Genomic DNA, 18,720 nt, shown 5'->3' with positions numbered 1-18,720 from the left:
TGAGGGCTCTTGTGTCCCTCCCGCCTCCCTCTTGCCCAGACTGTCCTCTGACAATGCTTTTTGGTAACAGGGAATGTGAAGCGTTTCCCCTTGAGGCTTGGAGCTGAAATGAATCACTACGAGGGAGGGACGTGGGCCAAGCCTCCGTCACTCTGAGCCGGCCGCCCTCTGGAGCGTGCGCCGTGCCAACGCGAGGCCAGGCCTGACTGGCGAGGTCACACTGAACCTGAGCCCCGCACCCGCTGGGCCCGTCGTGACACAGGCAGAAGCCAGGTCTGCCCCAGCCCGGGGCCGAGGTCCACACCTGACTCTGCCTGCCTTCCGAGCAGGAAAAACCAGGGCGGATCTTAAAAGAGAAACGCTGGGCTGCATCAGCGACACGGACAGTTTGAAGCCAGCATCTCTCTGTGCACACAGTGCACAAACCCCCAAAGGACTGAAATAAGCAGACGCGGGGCGTGGGGTGGCTCTCCTCATCCACAGGGGAAGACGCGTGTTCCAGACCAGCAGGCCCGGGAGTGAACGCACACAGCGGACCAGGGCCAGGCGCAATCCCACACAGGGAGCCCCCGGGGCCCAATCAGGATGGGGGCCCACCAACCAGGCCTCCTGGCCCTGTGGGCAGCTCTGGGTACCAAAAGATGTGCCCGTGGCCGGGGTGCCCTGCCCGCCTGTTCTCCATCATGGCTCTGCAGGCTGGGCGTCTGTCTCTCCCGAGTCCAGTCATGGCTGACAGAGCACAGGGACAGCTGGAAGGCACCTGCCAGTCACCAGGCTTCAGAAACTGCCTTGAGACTCAGCTGGGGCCTTCAAAGCGGCTGACCTATCTGCCAAAAACCCTCAGAGGACATCCCAATTAAGGCCAAGGCTGGCGCCCGCGGGTATCCAGTCACCAGCAGGTCAGGGACAGCTCATACCCACCCTGGGTTCACATATAGGGGACAATGAGCTGTGCTCTTGGGGGGCTGTCATGGACAGACACCCCAGACCAAGAGAAGGAGGGCGGCAAGCCAGCAAGGGGCGCTGCTCCCAGTCCACCCCAGCCCCCAGGTCCTTGCCAGGGTCCCCCCAGTCCGGTGTGTTCTAAACCTCCCAGTAACTGGGGACAGCCAGAGGTGAAGCTGATGCCTGCCCCAAGGTGTGGGTGCGAGGTGCGGAGCAAGTCCACGGGGCCACATCTCCAAGGGAAGAGACCACCCCCCAGAGGATGGGGGGCAGGCAGGGAGACCGCGGCCAGCCAGCTCTGCCTAGGGGGTCGGGGCCTTTGATCAGGAACCCCTGTGCCAGCTGCGTGGGGGGATGCTTGCTGGGAGCACAGCCCAGCAGCACAAAGAGCTGCGGGGCAGCCTCCTGGGCCAGCGGAAGGACTTCAAAGGACAGGCCAGGGGCCGCCGGGCAGCCCCAACCTCTCCCCGCACCCGGTTCTGACGGCCAGTAAAACTACCTTCTAATAATTAATGTTCTGACATCAAAGGCAGGAGCCGCCCGGGTCTGTAAACCATCCTGGGCCTCAGCCGAGGACCTGCCTGTATTTCATCCTGTCTCTTCTGACTCTTCATTCAAATCCAAAACCACACACAGGCAAAACATTAATGGGAAACTTGGAAACTCTTCTTGATTACTAAAATGTACCTTTGAAGTTCCCCCAAAAGTTCTGTTTTGTTCCCTTCTCCCCTCCCCCAGGACTCGAGGGGACACAAAGCAGACACCATGTGGCCAGCCAGGCCTCCGGGTGCGCGGCTGTCAGTGTGACAGGAGGCGCGAGGCAGGCGGGCGGGCGGGGGATGCTCCACAATCAACCAGCTGCTGGGGCTCCCAGATCAAAGACACGCACTGCTGGCGGCCAGGCGGACCCTCCCCGGGACCCCTCCTTCCTGGGGCCCCTGGGGTCAGCACTCGGGGATGCACTGGGAACCTGCGCCTGACAGCAACCACTACCAGGCCGGCACCAGCCCAAGCCACTCCCCACACAGACATGGGTGTCAGCGGGTTCCCAAGAGATGCAGAGAGCCACAGGCTTTAGGTTGGGAGGAGGAGACAGCCAGCCCCAGTTCTAGCTTTCTGGCCCCCAAACTCAGGGACCCCTCCCCCAAAGGGCAGGCCTGAAGGGAGTCAGGACCCCGGCCCTGGTTCACCCCAACCACAAGGCTCTGCATTCAACCACTGATTCTGGGCCCAGGTGATGAGACTGGGGGCTTCATACTACTATTTAATGCAGCCCAAACATCAGTGTAGAAACCAGTGGGGTCCCTGAAAGGCCAGGGTACCACCACTAACTCCCTAGGATGGCCATTCATGGGGCTTGGGACTGGCTCAGTCCCCACCCCACCTCCAACACCCCCCTCCCACCACCATCCGTTTCAGCAGGAGGAGATCTCCGATGCCTGTTCCTCTGCAGGGACTCAGGCTCTGTTTCATGGCCAAGCTGCCCCACCTTCCCACAACACACAGGCACAGGTGCCCCTACTTTTCCACTATCCTCCGGTGTGTGACCTGGAGCAAGAGTCCCTTTCAGGGACCCCACTGGCTTCTACACTGATGTTTGGGCTGCATTAAATAGTAGTATGAAGCCCCCAGTCTCATCACCTGGGCCCAGAATCAGTGGTTTAGTGCAGAGCCTTGTGGTTGGGGTGAACCAGGCCTGGGGGTCTGACTCCCTTCAGGCCTGCCCTTTGGGGGAGGGGTCCCTGAGTTTGGGGGGCCAAAAAGCCAGGAAGGGGGCTCTAGAAGAGACAGGGTGCAGGCAGGCTCCAGCACTAACACATCAGTGCAACTGCAACTAACAGCCCAGCTAAACACATCACTGAAACTGTGCCCTGGAGTGCAAGGGTGGCTTGAGCGGAGAAATCTACCCAAAACCACAGCATGCAAATGAACTCAAGGAGACATAAGGTGTGGAGTTACCTCAATTCAGGAAAAGCAGTTCATAAAATAACCACACTGACGATAAAGAAAAATTCTCAGAGAATTAGAAATAGAAACCCTTGATTTGATAAAGAGACTTTTCACTGTCTTCAGCATCCTTCACAGATAAACTAAGATTACTCCCTGTAAGATCAAGGTCAAGACAAGAATGCTCACTAAATTTGCTATTCAACAGACACCAGAAACCCAATCACTGCTATACAACAAGCAAAAAAAAAAATGAAAGAAGGACTCAAAGAAAAAGATAAAACTGACATTATTTGCAGACTCCAACCGACACTGAGAAACTGCTGGAACCAGGAAAACAGGTGAGCATCCCACCACCCAGGTGGAGCCTCACCACCCTCACTCCAGAAGCTCCCAGTCCAGGCAGGGAATCCTGCAATGGCTCTCCATCACCTGCAAAGGTGATTTGTAAAGGGCAGTTTCTTCTGGCAGCGGCATCCTTCTCATCACATAAAACCTCAAGTGGATCCTGAGTGGAGGGTGGGTACATGGAGTCACTCTGGCTGGAAGGAAGGGGAGAGGAGGGTAGAGAACCTGGGGGCCCCACTCCGAAGGTGCAGCAGTGTCTCAGACAATGCCCACATGCACCTGTGCAACCTCAAGGGCTCCAGAGGTGAGCATCTGCCGCCCAGCCTGCCAACCCAGGCTGGCGCCACCATAAAGTCTCCATTAGGAAAGACCCTCTCCAGCCACAAGTCAGAGGCCTAAGCAGGACTCTGGATGAATGCACAGAGCCTCCTTAGGGGCCAAGCCCAGGAGGCAGGGTGCCCAAGACAGTCCCAGGGCAAGACATTCCTTGGTGCCCAGGAACCCAAGACACTGAGAAATCTATAACATGCCATTCCTGAAAACAGGGTCTGTGAGCACTGCTGAGGGAACAGTCACACAGAGGGACACAAGCCCATGGGGGCTTTGCCCTGTGACTCATGAAAGCCCTACTGGACAAAGTCCCAGAGGCACTCCGAGGGGAAAGTCCTGCATCGGCACCCAGCTCAAGCACCTGATCCAACAGAAGTCATGCCTGTCCTCCCTCTTAGGAGCTCTGCCAAGACTGCAACTGACCAGGGCAGGGCTGGCCTGACCTACAGAAGACCAGAGATGGCCTTGGGGGCTGGCACCACCAGACAACGGGGAGGCAGACACTGGCCACATGCCTCACTTCTGCAGAGGTGCTGGCCACCTGGGGGTCCCCTTGCTCAGCATGATCCAAGATGCAGGGTTCCGGCCACTGTGCATGTCTGTGTATGGTCAGAGCAAAAGATGGGTGCGGGCCTCACTGCAGGGGAGGGTGTGAGACTCACGATAGCTCAAAGGTGCCCACAGACAGCCTCAACATCTACAAAAGCCCCATGCTGCCCTGATGGCAGGTGTCTATGCAGTAAGCTGTACTGTGTTGACCAAAAGTTCGTTCTGGTTTTTCCATAATATCTTACAGAAAAACCCAAATGAGCTTTTGGGCCAACCCAATACCTCAACAGAGTTGATCAGACAGGAAAATGGCGTCACAGAGGCAACCCAGAGCCTGGGCCCTTCCATCCGAGCTCAGAGAGGGCCATGCACCTTCCTCCCAGCCGCGGCTCAGGTGGCCACCAGGAACTTTCCACAAATGTCCAGAAGAGATGTCCAAGGCCCGACCACAAGGCCACAACATTTGTGAAGAGTGAGCAACTTCACCCTCTTCTGGCCAGCAATGGGACACAACGGGTGAGCTGGGGAACGCCTGGCTCAGGAGTAAAGGTGGCATGGCACAATCAAGGCCAAACCACCTTCACATCAGTGCCGGTCAAACCCACCAGCCCAGCAGAAGGCGAGGTACCAGCTCTGAGGCTTTAGAAAGGATGGCTCTGTCGACTGTGACGTGGCCACAGTGACACACAGGTTTGTCAAAACCCATCTACAGTACATCTAAAATGGTGCCTCAAGAAAGTTAATTTCAAGCAAAACAAAGCCAAAACATCACTTCCCTGAGAAGATGAAAACGTACCCAAGTGACCCTGCTGTACCCTAGGCTGACCAGCCACGAGGTCAGGTGCTGTTAGGAAAAAAGACCCCAGTGCCCAGCCCAGCTCACCCCTTACCGGCTCCGGCTCTGGCTGGGGCTCTTGGCCAGGCTTCGACTTCTTCGGCTTGGAGGGGCCTGCAGGGCTGGAGAAGGACTTTGGCAGTTTGGCTGAAGATGACATCAGAGGCCTGGCAGACCCAGAGGGGCCCCCCAGTCGCTGTCCCCCACCAGAGAAAGGAACAAAAGGGGCAGGTGGGGGCTCCTTCGAGATCTGCTTCGCCTGAGCATCCGCTGGTTTCGGGCCCAGGCCATCCACGTGGCTGGCGCCCGGGCTCACTGCCTCATCCTGACGGCTCACATCGCCCTGGCTGAGCCCCGCCGAATTCAGCGGGAGCAGAGGGCTGCTGGCTGCCTGGTCAGCCGACATGGAGGGGGTCGGGCTTCCTGGGCTTTTGCTCCAGGAGGCCCCAGGCTCCTGTTTGCTGGCAGGGTCACATTGCTTCATAGAAAACCTGAGTGGAGAGGCCCAGAAAGCAAGTGAAACTCCACACGTGGAGCCCTGGGTCTCATGGTGCCACCCCCTAGCCTCTGATGACTACCAAACTGAACCCAGTGCCCCGAAAGCACCCCACAGCCCTTCCCGACCCACCTCACCTCCCGGGGCAAGGAATGTGCATGGGGTCACCATGCCAACCCTGCCAAGGGCAGATCCCCCCACCTGACGCTGCACCCTAGGGTGCCCAGCCCCCAGGCTGCGGGCAGGAGAAGCCACCGGCAAGGGTCTGGGCATCCCCATGTTTCCTGTTGCCTTTCCTGTGAGACCCCCGCTTTCTAAACCACACTCAAAAACATGCCCCACCTGATGATCGCACTGCCCCCAGTAAGGCCCAGCGACTGTAGCGTTGTGCTCTGCAAGGCGGCTCTGCCGGTCACCTGTGAGGGGGGACAGGACATCCTGCTGACTCCATGCTGATGAAGCTCCCCTTCCGCTGAGCCCGCCACATGCTGCCTCCCCCAGCCTGGGCATTATGTCACAGCACTGTGGGATCGCCCTGCCAGCCCCAGCACCCAGAAGGCCTGGGTCCAGCCCCTGCACCCCAATCTACACCTGAGCATTTGTCTGCTCATCCATGTCTGTCTCCCCAACCCCACCCCATCCGAGGTCTGGGTGGGCAGGGCTCAGGCCTGGGTTAGCCACATCTGGCCAGCTGATGAACCCCCCGAGGGCCGGGACTGACCATGATGACCTCAATCCGGGCCCAGGTGCCCAAGGCCCAGTGGTCTCTCTCCTGCAGAAGATGTCTCCCCTCAGGTCCCTCCCACTCATAGCCCTGGAACCCTCACCCTGCTGAGCCCTGGGTCAGGAACCTCAAGCTGGGATAAATAGGTGGGTGTGGCCCATCCATACCAGGGGCCCCTCGGGGACAGTGGCCACCCCGGGCCAGGAAAGGGCACTTGGCCAGGGTTGAAACAAAAAGCCCCTGTGAGCCAGGGCACTGAGCGCCAGGAGGGTCCCCCGTCACGGGCGGGCGGGCGGGGACAGGCAGGGCCTCGGTGCCAGGCCAAGCCTGCACCACGCCGCACTCAGTTTTGAAAAAGATCAAAACATGGAGCAAAGCAAATATTTATTAAAATGAAACCACTTTTGTGACTCTTGGGCTTTAAGAGAAGCTGAGAAAACAAACAGGGCTCTGAGGGAGGTTTGGGAGCAGCCCGGGCGGCCCGCGGTCGGTTCCAGCGGAGCCGGCGTCCTGCCTTTTTTCCATGAAACACATCATGCTTTCAGGGCCCAAGTCTGCCTGTTGCTGCTTTGAAAGCAGGTCTGAGGGAGTGAATTTTCCAGATTGGAAAGTGGGGCTGGGCCTGTGTGGCAGCTAGGAGTGGGCGGCGGGGTGCGGGCCAGGCGGGCGGGTCCGCAGCTCACCTACCTCATCCCTCATGTACACGCAGACCGGGCTGGCCACACACGGCCGCTCCAGACACTCCCTGTGAGGAGAGTGAAGAAAGCATCAAAGGCGGCCCCTGCCCGGGGACACTGCTGCCCTCAGGACGGCACCCTGGCCAGCGCCATGGGGACCCGCCCACCCTGGCCGCCCCACAGCTGGCCATCAGCCTGGCGGTCTCCCACCCGCCCCTGGCCTCGGGGCTCAGAGCAAAGAGAGGACATGGAACAGGGGCCGGGCAGCACCAGTCACCTCCCAGATGTGCCTCACGTCTCTGGCAACTGTCCCCACGGTCGGTGATGACAAGTCCTGGGGGACTGTGATCTGAGCTTTTATCTGAACCTGTCCCCTGAGCGGGTTGCTGCCACCAGAAACACCAGAATCACTTGGCATGGATCTATCACACGGACTCCAAGAAGACAGTGGGGCAACCCCGGGACTAACAGGGAGGCGGGCAACAGGCCCAGCCACCAATGCCCCTCCCCTGTAAAGCAGACCCCGAGATGGGAGGGGAGGGCCCTAGGGAAGCATAGCTGGGCACGCTGGAGGGTGGAGGGCATGTAGGTGCACAGTCGGGCACACACTCTCAGGACAGTCCACACCACTTGCACCGGCCTGTACCTCGATGGCCATCGAGGTTTTAAGCACACAGTGGCCAAGCCCTGGCTTTGGATGGTTAAATTGCTGGTGGCAGGCCTGTGACAACCAACTCAAGTTCATTTCTTCATCTCTGCCTTTCCTAACACATAACCATAGAACCAGCCCCCAAATAAAGGCCCATCCCAGACCCCAGCAGTGTCCCAGGCCTGTCCCTCTCCTCCAGGAAGGGTGATGTGCAGCAGGCAGGAGACCTGAAGCCCCCTTAAGCCATGCAGCTCAGCCCCAGCAGGGCCCCAGGGCTCAAACACAGAAGTGGCTGGGACTGGATTACACAGGTGCTGAGCTGGTAAACGTATGGACACTGGAACACTGCCTGGGCCACCCCAGACCCGGGACAGAGGACCCATGTCCTCTGGGCGGCTTCAGCATGTTTTCTCCCATCTCTCTTGTCTGCTTTCGTGTTTTACAGGGCCAGGCCTCAAGAAAACACAAGACCCCAAAGTGCCAGAGAGTCAGCCCTTGCCAGGCCCACAAGCTCTTCATCCTGATGCCAAAACAGAGGAGCGAGGGAAGATACTCCAGCAAACAAGATCCCAAGCCCAGAAAGGAAGAAGGAGGGGGAGACACGGGGGTCCTGCTCCTTTCAACGGCAACAGAGACGGCAGCTGCCCGGGCTCAGAAAGCTGGCTGACTGCCCATCGCAAGACAGCGGAGCCCACTCTGCTCCTGGGAGCTCCGGCCACACGTCCTCCCTCCAAAATCCTCGCCCGCGGCACCTGAGGGCAGCCCAGGAACCGCAAATCACAGACAGGGACAAGAGCACGCAGCACCCAGGAAGGCCGGCCGGCCGGCCTGCCTGCTGTCCTCAGAGGCCTCTGGACATCAAACAGCAGCCCGGCTTTGATGTCGGCTCCTCCAGAGGGATCGGGTTCCCGCATGTGGGATCTGAGAGGAGGCCCCAAAACACACTGAGGGGAGTGGCAGCTGCGATCGCTTCCAGACTCTCCTGGCCAATTAGCAGACTTCTCATGTCCAGCCGAGGACAGCGGACCAGGAGGTTCCAGTTCATTGGCGAGCCGAAACCGGCACTCCCTGCCACAAGGCCTCGCTGAAGATCCTCATTCTCAGAGGGAACTTGGCAGGGCCCTCCCGGGGAACCCTGTGCCCCTGGAACTGCCCTCAGCTCCCCCAGCCCAGGCAGGGCCACTGGCCCAATGGGGTGGTGCTGGGGAGGATCTTGCTTCTTCTAAGGCCAGCACACCTGCTCCTGGGGCTGGGCCAGGGGGTCGGCCAAGGTCCTGCTGTCCTTCACCCACCACAGAGAGTGCCACCCTACAGACGTGGGTTCCCGGCAGGGCTCCCAGGGAAGTGATGCTGTGAACGGGGGGCAAGGCAGTTTATCTGGAGCCCCTTCTGTTTTTGTCACCTGTTTGGGCCTGACCAAGTGGGGCTGGTACAAACTCAGGTGCCTCTGACACAAGCCTGGAACCACAACACTCCTGGCCAAGAAGAACCAAAACTGACAGAAATCAACCCAAACTAACAGAGCCGTGCCTGTAGGCTCAGAGGGGCCCCTGAGGCCACCAGAAGGCCCACAGGTGGGCAAGGCTATGTCCTGAGGGGCCAGGTGACTCACACCCACCACACTCAGCAGCCCAGCCCATACAGAGATGAGGTTAGCGCCAGACGGAGCAAGAAGGACGAGGACTGGCCAAATCACAGGGATTCCTCCCCGAGAAGACAGAACGGGAAGTTTCGAGAGCAAAGTGGCCTCTGGCCTTTCCAAACAAGGCTGGGGGCGGGGAGGGAGGCCCGCCTGAGACCATGGAATGAATAGTCCAGCATCTATGCCTTGTGTTAACTGCCCACAAGGCCCTGGGTCTGGGCTCTGCATGACCACGGCTGGTCCCTAACCTCACAGGCAGCGCTTCTCTGCAGCCCGCAGTGCTTTGGGGACCGTACAACCCCAAGAGAACAGGCAGACGGCCTGTCTTTCCCAAGGACCCCTAAATCCCTGCTCTTACTATCCACAGGGTGAACATGGCTGAGATGGACCAGCAGGCTCAGCCATGAAATCAGGCCAGGTGCCCAGGGGCAACGGCTTCAGGGGAGAATCGAGCCTGCATGGCACGCCTGGAGCCTCCCTGCAACAGACGCATGGGAAGTAGAGAGGGGGATGGGCCAGCCCACATGGAGCCAGTGCCGATCTCCTTAAGAGCTACCAGTCCACACGGGTGCTGAGCACACACAGGGCAGCCAGCCCAGAGGGAGGCCAGCTCCAAGTGTGAGACACGCCGAATTTCAAAGACCTCCTACCAACAAAGAATGTAAAATATCTCCTTTTTCCTGTTGATTACATGTTCAGAGGATAATATTTTGGATATACTGAGTCAAGTTAATTATATTCCTAAAATTAATTGCCCCTGTTTTTACTTTTCTTTGATGTGGCTACCAGAAAATTCTGAATTACCTCCTTGTCCCGCACGTGTGGCCCACATGGCACATCCAGTGGACAGTCTGTCGCTTCAGATGCTGCCATCAGGGCCGGGCCACTGTCCACCGTGATCCCCAAGCAGAGGACCCACCGCCTGACCCACAGTGGACCCGGGATGCCGAGCTCACACCCGCAGCTCCCGGCCATGCATGGTGCCAGTCGCTCAGGGACGCTTACCACTTCCCAAAAGCATCAAGTGAGAAAAACTAACTTCCTGCTTGTCCCACTCTTGGGCACATGGAGACTTGGAATTTCCAGAGCCTCCCACCCACCCAGCCAGTGAGGGAGCTGCTATGAGCCAGCTGGAGCTCCCTCACCACACTGGACCTGTCAGGCGGCCGCCCCCTACTCCGGCAGCAGGGCCCTCTTGTGGCCCCAGCCTGACTGCACCAGTTCACTGGGCATCTGGCCATGGTTTTGGGGCCAAAGCCGCCACCCACCCTCCCACATCTGAACCCTGCTTCACAGTTAGCTAATGCCAGCTTCCAAGCAAAGGCCCAGATCTGCGCTTCTGGAGACAAAGCCTCGGCAAGTGCCATCTACAGGTCCAGCAATTCTGCCTCCAGAGTAGATCTCAGGGCAGAGCAGTTGGCAGTTTGCTCAGAGAGTGCATGTGGTGCATGTGTGACCTTGTGTGTCTAAAAATGGCTCTGTTTCATCCTCATCCCCAGAACTATCTAGCAAAACAGAGAATTCTAGAACAAATGCATTTCCTACAGTGTTCTGAAGGCACTGTGCAGCCACCATCCTGGTACTACCACGGAGAGCCCAAGCCCGAGCCCGCCACCCCCTGAGGGTGCGGAACCATCCCTGTATCCCCAGCTCCTGACGAGTCACAGTGATGCCACCAGATGGGGCCCCACTGGCCCAGGCACAGCCAGCCTGTCACTCGGAAACGCATACCCTTCGGTTCTAGGACCACTTCCCACCAGCTTCCTCCTGTGCTCTGTTTTTTTTTCTAGAGTTGAGGCAGCGGGAGCTGGTAGACTGGCCTGTCCGGACTCCCCATCCTCTGGCCTCGTGCTCGTGCCTGGCCACTGGCTCTGTGGCTCCTCCAAGGAGGAGGCAGGACAGCGATTCTGCACCCCAGGTCCAAGGTCTGCTCCCACGCCTCTGTGGCCCCACGTGCCCTCAGGCATCTGCTACCACGGGAAGAATGTGCTCGGGCAGGCCGCAGATCAGCCAGACCAGCTAACCCTCAGGTGCCTCAGCAGAATGGCAGACCCCTAGTCCACCAGCACTCCCAGACATGCAGCACACTGGCATGTGTGTCTTGGATCTTGCCACCTGATCCACAGCTATGGCTGACCCCAGCACCTCCTACTGCAGCTTCCTGATCTGCTTCTGAGAGTTCTTGTTTCTGAACCCTCCTTTTTAATGGCATCCAGTTCCCCAGTTCCAACAGCCTCTCCATCCTCCAAGAAAAGGAACAAATGCTCTTGCCTGTCCTGACAACTGCTGTCCCTTCCTGTTTGCACTGGACTGTCATGTCAGGCTCATTCAAATGTCTGGGCACCTTGGCTTTGAGCTCCCAATTACACTGGGGCTCTGGGCACAGTACAGCTGGCTATCAGTAACCAGGTGGTGATCTGAGGAGCCACCCGTGCCCCCAACACTAGGAGCCTCCAGAATTCTCACGCTCACCTATCCCCGTTCTCGGGACAGTGCGGGCGGAGCCCCACCCTACCCAGGGAACCACCTCCCGCATCAGCAGTGTGGAGTCTGCAGGGATCTAGGACCTCATCTCCTTCAGAGCCTGCCGTGGCCTCCCTGCCACCTCCCCTTTTCACCCTCCCCAACCTGTCACCGTGAGGACCCCATCCAGAGTCCCCTCTTCCACAGAGACAAACCTAGTTCTTGGCACTTGAGAAACATCAACTCATAACATCATATCACCCTTGGGAGGCCCAGAGAGGGCAAACAACTTGCCCAAGGCCACACAGCAACCACTATATCCTTCCACGGTCCCTTCCATTCTGTGGCTGGAGACCTTTAAAAGTGGACAAAGACTTCCATCCCACAAAGAAAAATCAGAACTTAAAAGACTACCATTTTGACACTTTCAGAAACCAAGTTTAAACCATTAATCACCAGATAGAAACTGACCCATGGCAACTGTCATTAGTGTTTTCTCTGAATACAGCCCATTCTCATGACGAGGGAGTTTTACAGCTGCAGCGTTGGTCAGCGCCCTACTTCCCTATTCAATGTTCACCAGACTGGAGGGCGTCTGTTGGGTTCCCCACAAGCTCTTCCAGGAGGGCGAGGCCCAGCCATCACACCAGGACACCCAGTAAGGACAGATGAGCTACTGGTGTAGCCCGAAGGCGGCACCAGCAGCGGCTGGTGGAGGCCGAAACACAGCTCCGGCTTGCGGCTCCGGATCAACCCCAGTGACCACGGCAACATCCCCATGGCGGAGGAAGGCACGGCCCAGAACCTGCTCATCAGCACTTACCTGATCTGGGCAAAGTGGCAGAGAAGCTCCCAGAGCGACTGGCCTGAGCAGAAAGTGTCTTGCAACCTAGAGCCATCGTCTAATTGCAGAGCAATGCGCACCTGAGGGGTGAGACGTCAGAGCCAGGTCAGGAAGAGGAGCGCTGTCCTGGCTGCACCCTGCCCAGATCTGGTCCTCAGGGTACAGGCGGAGGGTACTGTGTTTGCTGAATTTTTTTTAAATAAGTGAGCACACTGTTTTATGAGATGCTTTTAACAATTATCTCCCAAAATAGGGACATAAGTCTATTATAACCCACAAGCGGGATAAATACTCTGGTCCCTCATTCAAGTGACAGACACACTAAAGCTCAACGTCCCCAGGTGAGGGACCTTGCTCCGCCCATTGCCACAGTGCAGTGACTCTCTAGGTCCGGCTACTCCTGCCCTTCTGGCCAAGGGGCTTCTCCAAGGCACGTTTATTTACATTGTGTGTGTCAGTCGCTCAGTCAGGTCCAATCTGTGACCCCATGGACTGTATCCCACCAGGCTCCTCTTCCAAGGGATTCTCCAGGCAAGAGTACTGGAGTGGGCTGCCATTATTTACATTAAATCCCAATAAAAGACAAAAGAGAAACCCCTCTGTGGGAAAGCGTGAGGGGGTCTCCAGCCATGCCCAAGGAATCCCCTAGGGAAGTCAGGGTTCCTTCCACATCAAAGGCTGAGAACCACAACTGTAATGGAAAAAGAGATCTATCAGGCTCAGCCCCAGGCGCCTGACTCCCGGTGGGCTCTAGACTGAGAACTCACACCCCTGATGCTCTAGCCTTGTCTCTCAACCGGGATGAAAACTGCTTCCCTGCAGTGTTGGGAGGATTTACACTTTCGTTCTTAAAGGACCTGCCTGAGCACAAGAGGGTAGCTATCACCATGATTCTCGTCTGTCCGTAGTAATCCACTACCATATGCTAAATCCCTAGGAAGCAAAAGCTGCAGTGAGCTGCGGTCAGAAGACTCGGGCTGTGCTCTCGCTGCGCCCGGTGAGAGGAAGCCTGCTCCTCACTCTGTCCTCATCCCAGAGCTGAGGCTGCACTGGATGCCGCACAGAGAGTACTGCCGGCTCTAAGATTCTTGGCAACATTCTATGGTGAATGCTGCCAGCATGCCGACATGGACAGAGCCCAAGTAACCGCCCCCACCCCAAAACACTTCAGCACAAATAATGAAAAGTCTAATTTTCAATCATCAGTTTGGGGAATAGAAAAGTGGCTGTCGCCTGACCGAGGATGGGGACGAGTGCCTCGCGTGCACAGCCCCACAGCCCACCTATCTGCTCAGCCCCAGCGGTCTGAATGGAAGAGCTGGGAGGTGCGGCCGCTGAGAGCTACCTACCATGTTCTCGGGCCCCTCGCGGCTCCGGGAGATGGGCACCATCTCCAGCTTGGCGTTATTGGGCAGGTTGGCGAATCGCCACTGGAGAGAGAGGTCAAGCACATTCCTCTGAAACCTGCAAAACAGATCAAAGCCTCAGGCTGCCCCCTGACCCGAACACAGCCCAGCACTGCCAGGAGCAGGGTACAAGCAGATGCCCATGTCCGGCCAGCACTTCCACAGTCCCGGGCAGCAAAGCTGCAAGAACTGAGGGATGGCCTGAGAGCCTGCAAAGACAGGGTGGGTCCCTGACTCCAGTAGCGGGTCTTCTGAAGGAAAGAGACAGCATTTATACAGTTCAAGCAAGAACAGTGAGAACACAGACAGGTCACCCCTGGGGCAAAGCAAGCGCCTGCTCCCTCAGACCATGGAGCAGCTATCAGTCCAACTACGAACTCAGAAGATGAAAGCACACGTGGGCACGACTGAAGGGCAGGCACCTTGCTCTGCACAGAAAAGTTCTAATGGAACAAAGCCCTGTTGCTACTGCCCGGAGCTGCAGCACTCCAGCCACTGCGGCCACTCCCCTGTACTGAAGGCCACTGGCCAAAATGACCTGCTCCCGTCTCCCCTGCTTCCTGCTATCCTTGGAAGCAGGGCCACAACCCCAAAGACCAGTGACAGAGGCAAAGGCTTTAGAGAATCACAAATGGAATGACCTGACCTAAAATCCCCATGGAGAGCTAGGCCCTCACAGTGGCTGGAATATGGGGACAAAGGGCTGAGACCACCATTCCTGGCTCACAAAGCCAGGTCCTCCAACCCTGGAGCAGCACTGTCTCTCTGTCCATGTCCTGCATGTCTTAGAGCTGGGGACCTGGCAACTTAGAGCCTCCAACAGATGAGGAAGAAGCCCGCGTGGGCCCACAGCCTCCTCTGACCCTCATGTACAGAGCTCCTGGATCCAAAGACGGATGGTTCCTGGAAGGAACTGGTGGGAGCAAAGTGAACTGGTGAGTCAGGAGGGAAATACCCAGGGCCAAGAGGACAGGTAGAGAATCCAGCGACCTCCGAGACACCTGCTGGTCTCCACTGGCAGCCAGCCCTCCTGGGAAGCATGGCCAGGGTTGTGATCAGCCTGCTTCACAAACAGGAAACCCAGATGTGAAGTACCTACAGGTAGCCCAGGCCACCCACAGGCAGTGCTAGGACCACACTGTACAGCTCCTGATATCCAGCTCAGATCACATCTCGTTTGTGGACTGAAAGAGAGTCAGATACCCACACCTGACAAGAGGAGGGACACAAAGGGGCTTGGGACTTGGAGGCCTTGACACTGTCTCACCTGGGTGAGGGCTGGGAAGGTGTTAGCCAGGTGGCCCTGGAGCCTGCCTGACCCTGGACCCACTCCTCCTGACCCTCTCTGCTCCCACAAATGCTATGGAAAGGAGAACCACCACTGTTAACCCTACAGATCACTTGGGAGTGAGGAAAGCTCTTGCCCGTAACAGAAAACAGTACTGCCGTGTGGCCATGATTTTATAAGACACAGACAGGGGCCAGAATGATTCAGCAGAAGAGTGAATAAGAGAACTTATTTATGCCTCTCAGAAGTCAGACCGTGAGCTCCATTTTTAATGACAGTTTAGGAGGAGAGGGGAACTACAGCACCGGCAAGAGAACATGAGATCTGAATACACAAGAAGTGGCCACCCGGCAGCATGGATACCAAGATGCCTCTGGAAACAATGGTTTTCTGAACATGCAAAGGGCGTCTGGAAGACCTAGGAAAGAAGAACTTTGATACCCATCTTCAACACTTTAGAAATTGCCACACAACAACTTCAACGTTAAGTGCAAGACAGGACAGCAGAGCTACGGAAAACTCGAGAAGGGAGGCGCTCGGAGCCCTAGAGATGAGGGGAAGGGGCCTCATGAAGTACACACACGCACGTGGGCAAGAGGCTCCCTTCCTTGGCAGGAGCAGCAGTTTTTAAACAAATTACACAGTCAGTGGATACACAGAAAACAAGAGAAAAATCAATACATGTTGTAAGAGTCCAACCAGGCACCACATGGAAATCTCAGGCAGGTTCAGGGAGAGCAAAGAAAGAGTACATATCTCTGCGACAGGATGCCAGGGGAAGGCCCAGTACAGGCCCTGGGATTCTCCGTGGCTGGGCAGGAGGCAGGGATCTGGGATGACATGGAGGCATGCCTGCTCAGACCTCTTCTATAGAGCCCCACGTGAGAGGCAGCGCGAGCCAGGTCTAGCAGAGCAGTCTCCCACACCTCGGGCTCCTGTCTACCCCTGATGTGAGGACAGCCATACTGTGAAGAATATGCTGCTAAGGTAGGAAGCTCCCCATATGTGACAGAAACCCACACCCACTTGTGTGGGGTTTTGACTCTTTCATTGCCCTAGATTCCAGAATCTGGTGAAACCCCTCTCTTTGGAAAAATGCCTGCACACAAAGACTGGTGCACACAGCTCCAGGGCCTGAGGCCACCAGAAGCTACTTGCAGTTTGCAGGTTTCTTCCCATTTCTCCATGATCACCTCTTCTTGCCCTCAGAGCCCCACCAGGAACTTACACAACCAAAGGCCCAAAGCTCTCTGCCGTGGTTGGAATGATGGCCCCTAAAAAGATATACCCATAGCCAAACCCCCAGAACTCATGAATGTAAACTTATTTGGAGACAGGGCCTTTGCAGATGAAATTAAGAATCTCGAGATGAGGTCATCCTGGGTTATCTGCTAGGCCCTAAATTCAGAGACAAGTGTCCTGATAAGAGACAGAAGAGGAGAGACACAAACACACAAGGATCAGGGAGGCAGAGCCAAGAGGGAGGCAACCACAAGCCCATGAACACCTGGAGTCCCCCAAAGCTGAAAGAGGTAAGACAGGGTACTCGCCCAGATCTCTGGAGGGGATGCAGCCCCACCAACCCCGTCATCAGAGGCTTCTGGCCTTCAGGGGGTGAGAGAATAAACCCACGTGGGCTGAAGCCCCAGCAGGGCCCTGGGTGAAAGGTGGATTATGGATTTGGAGCCCGTGGCCTGGCCAGAGCAAACTCACTTCAGGTCATACTCGTTGGGGTTGAAGTCCTGCCGACGGCACGTGTCCTCCAGGACCTAAGGGTGAGATGAGGGTGTGAGCCACTGTGTCAGGCCTGGTCGCCCCAGGCGGGGGCAGGCAAGTGCCACTGAGGCAGCTGAGGGCACAGAGTCCACCTCTTGCAGAGCCCGCTGGCTCCGAAGGACAAAGCCTGTAATACAAGTGGTGGACCATCCATTCAGCACCTCCACACACCTCACCTGCAAATCCTGCTTACTCTCTCCTCGCTGGGCCTGCTGTGTCAACTCAGTTCTGCGGGACCTTCCACATCAGGCCCTCAACAACTGGCCACCACAGATATCTTCCTACACACTCAGGGACGCCCCTCCACCCCTAGACAATAATGTTCAAACTCCAAAGAGAGCCAGCTCAAGGAGGTCCTGGGTTCCCCACTCGACGGAAGCCCCTCTTTCATCACGCTCTGCACACACTGAGTTGCCATTCATCGGCTCAGCCCCCTTCCCCACCGTGTCTTCGCGCCGGCCCCTACGTAACAGGGTCCAACAAGCATTTCCAACATAACAGGTTCGACATGGGCCAGCTACCGGGTTAAGGGCAGTAAGTGACTCAGCACACGCCGCCACAGCGCACCGAGCCGGAGGGTGACCCAAGAGTGAAGACATGGGGCCGGGACCCTCAGTGTTGGGCTCGGAGCGCCGCAGGCTCGGATGGGGGTGGCGGGGGCCGCGACCCCAGGTATCCCCTCAAGGAGGCTAGCGGGCCCCCATCCCCATGCGCCAGAGCCCGACGCGGAAGAGGGCGGGCCCGCCGCGCCATAGGGCTGTTCATTGGCCGCAGCAGGCCCCGCCCCAAGGTTCCCTCCCGGCCCCGCCCCCGCGGCCCTCGCAGCAACCGCAGGAGCGGCAGGCGCCACGTCCCAGCCGCCGCGTCTCCGCCTTCCGCTCGCCCGCCGCCCGCCCGCGGCCGCACCTGCAGCAGCACAGTGCTCGGCGTCACCTTCACCGTGTGGCGCCGCCCGTTCGGGGCCAGCACCGACACCGCGGAGCCCCCGCCGCCTGCCGGGGCCGCCATCTTCCGCTCACGTGACCCGGCCGCCCACCCGCCCGGCGTCAAACAACTTTATCCGCAACAGCCGGACGCACAGCCTCGCGGCTTCGGGGGCGGGGCCTGGGATGGGGCGGGGCCAGCGCGCCTCCGGGTCCGCCCCTGCGTGGCCACGCCCCCGACGCTTTTGGTGGCCCATCCCCCACCCCCGAGCGCGCTCCCGACACCTGACCGCGGTCACACCAGCCAGGCCACGTGGCCCTGGGTCCGGGCTTGGGGTGCCCTGGGCTCCCTATCCCCTCCAGCCGGTCTTGGGTCCCACTGCCCCCTTTCCTGTCCCCAATGGTCCCTAGGGGTGAAGCCAGGCTCCCGCACCTCTGTGGAGTGAATGCCTGCCGGCCGAGGGGTGGTGTGAAAGGTGGGAGCAGCTTTGGGGAAGGGCCCGCCAGAAACTCCAAATCAGAGAGCAGATTCGATGAAAGTCTGCGACGAGCATTCTGACTCTCCGTGCTCTCACTCTGTCCTGTGACAGAATTTGTCCTCCGATTCCAGCTGCCCAAGTCCGTGGAAGGTACGGGGAGGAGGGGCATGTGGATCCTGCCACCTCTAAGGAGTGGGTGCTGCAACGCGCCTTCGTGTAGCTGACACATCCGTCTCACCAGCAGCCTCATACTACAGCATGTGTATGCGAGAAAACGGGAAAGCTTCAGGGTAGCCACAGCTCCAGGGCCACCCTTCCCAGTTTGCCTTACAGTCCTATTGGACTGACTGTGCAACCTCAGTGCCTCACCCAGCTCACACATTGGTCACTATCAGCCAG

At 57.9% G+C, this 18,720-nt stretch overlaps 1 protein-coding gene across 5 annotated transcripts in view; it reads right to left on the bottom strand.

Annotated features, from left to right (window-relative positions):
* The window catches only part of ASPSCR1 (ASPSCR1 tether for SLC2A4, UBX domain containing), a 28,014-nt gene extending 9,985 nt beyond the window's left edge, over positions 1 to 18,029 (bottom strand). The window contains exons 1-7 of one of the 5 annotated variants that reach the window (XM_006064241.3): positions 17,826 to 18,026; positions 16,857 to 16,912; positions 13,799 to 13,913; positions 12,429 to 12,529; positions 6,862 to 6,919; positions 5,793 to 5,866; positions 5,010 to 5,445 (exon numbers count right to left, since the gene is read on the bottom strand). In XM_006064241.3, the coding sequence (XP_006064303.2) occupies positions 5,010 to 5,445; positions 5,793 to 5,866; positions 6,862 to 6,919; positions 12,429 to 12,529; positions 13,799 to 13,913; positions 16,857 to 16,912; positions 17,826 to 17,927 (942 nt within the window). In that variant the 5' untranslated portion in view covers positions 17,928 to 18,026. Of the gene's footprint in view, positions 1 to 5,009; positions 5,446 to 5,792; positions 5,867 to 6,861; positions 6,920 to 12,428; positions 12,530 to 13,798; positions 13,914 to 16,856; positions 16,913 to 17,095; positions 17,413 to 17,440; positions 17,704 to 17,825 lie in introns of those variants that run through there. The other 4 variants (XM_006064242.3, XM_006064243.3, XR_003107722.3 and 1 more) reach the window with 4 other exon arrangements.
* Between the last annotated feature and the right edge of the window lie 691 nt (positions 18,030 to 18,720).

This window comes from Bubalus bubalis, chromosome 3 (assembly GCF_019923935.1).
Source record: "Bubalus bubalis isolate 160015118507 breed Murrah chromosome 3, NDDB_SH_1, whole genome shotgun sequence".
NCBI lineage: Eukaryota > Metazoa > Chordata > Mammalia > Artiodactyla > Bovidae > Bubalus > Bubalus bubalis.
Note: the sequence above shows the minus strand (reverse complement) of the source record. Positions and strands in the feature narration are given on the sequence as shown.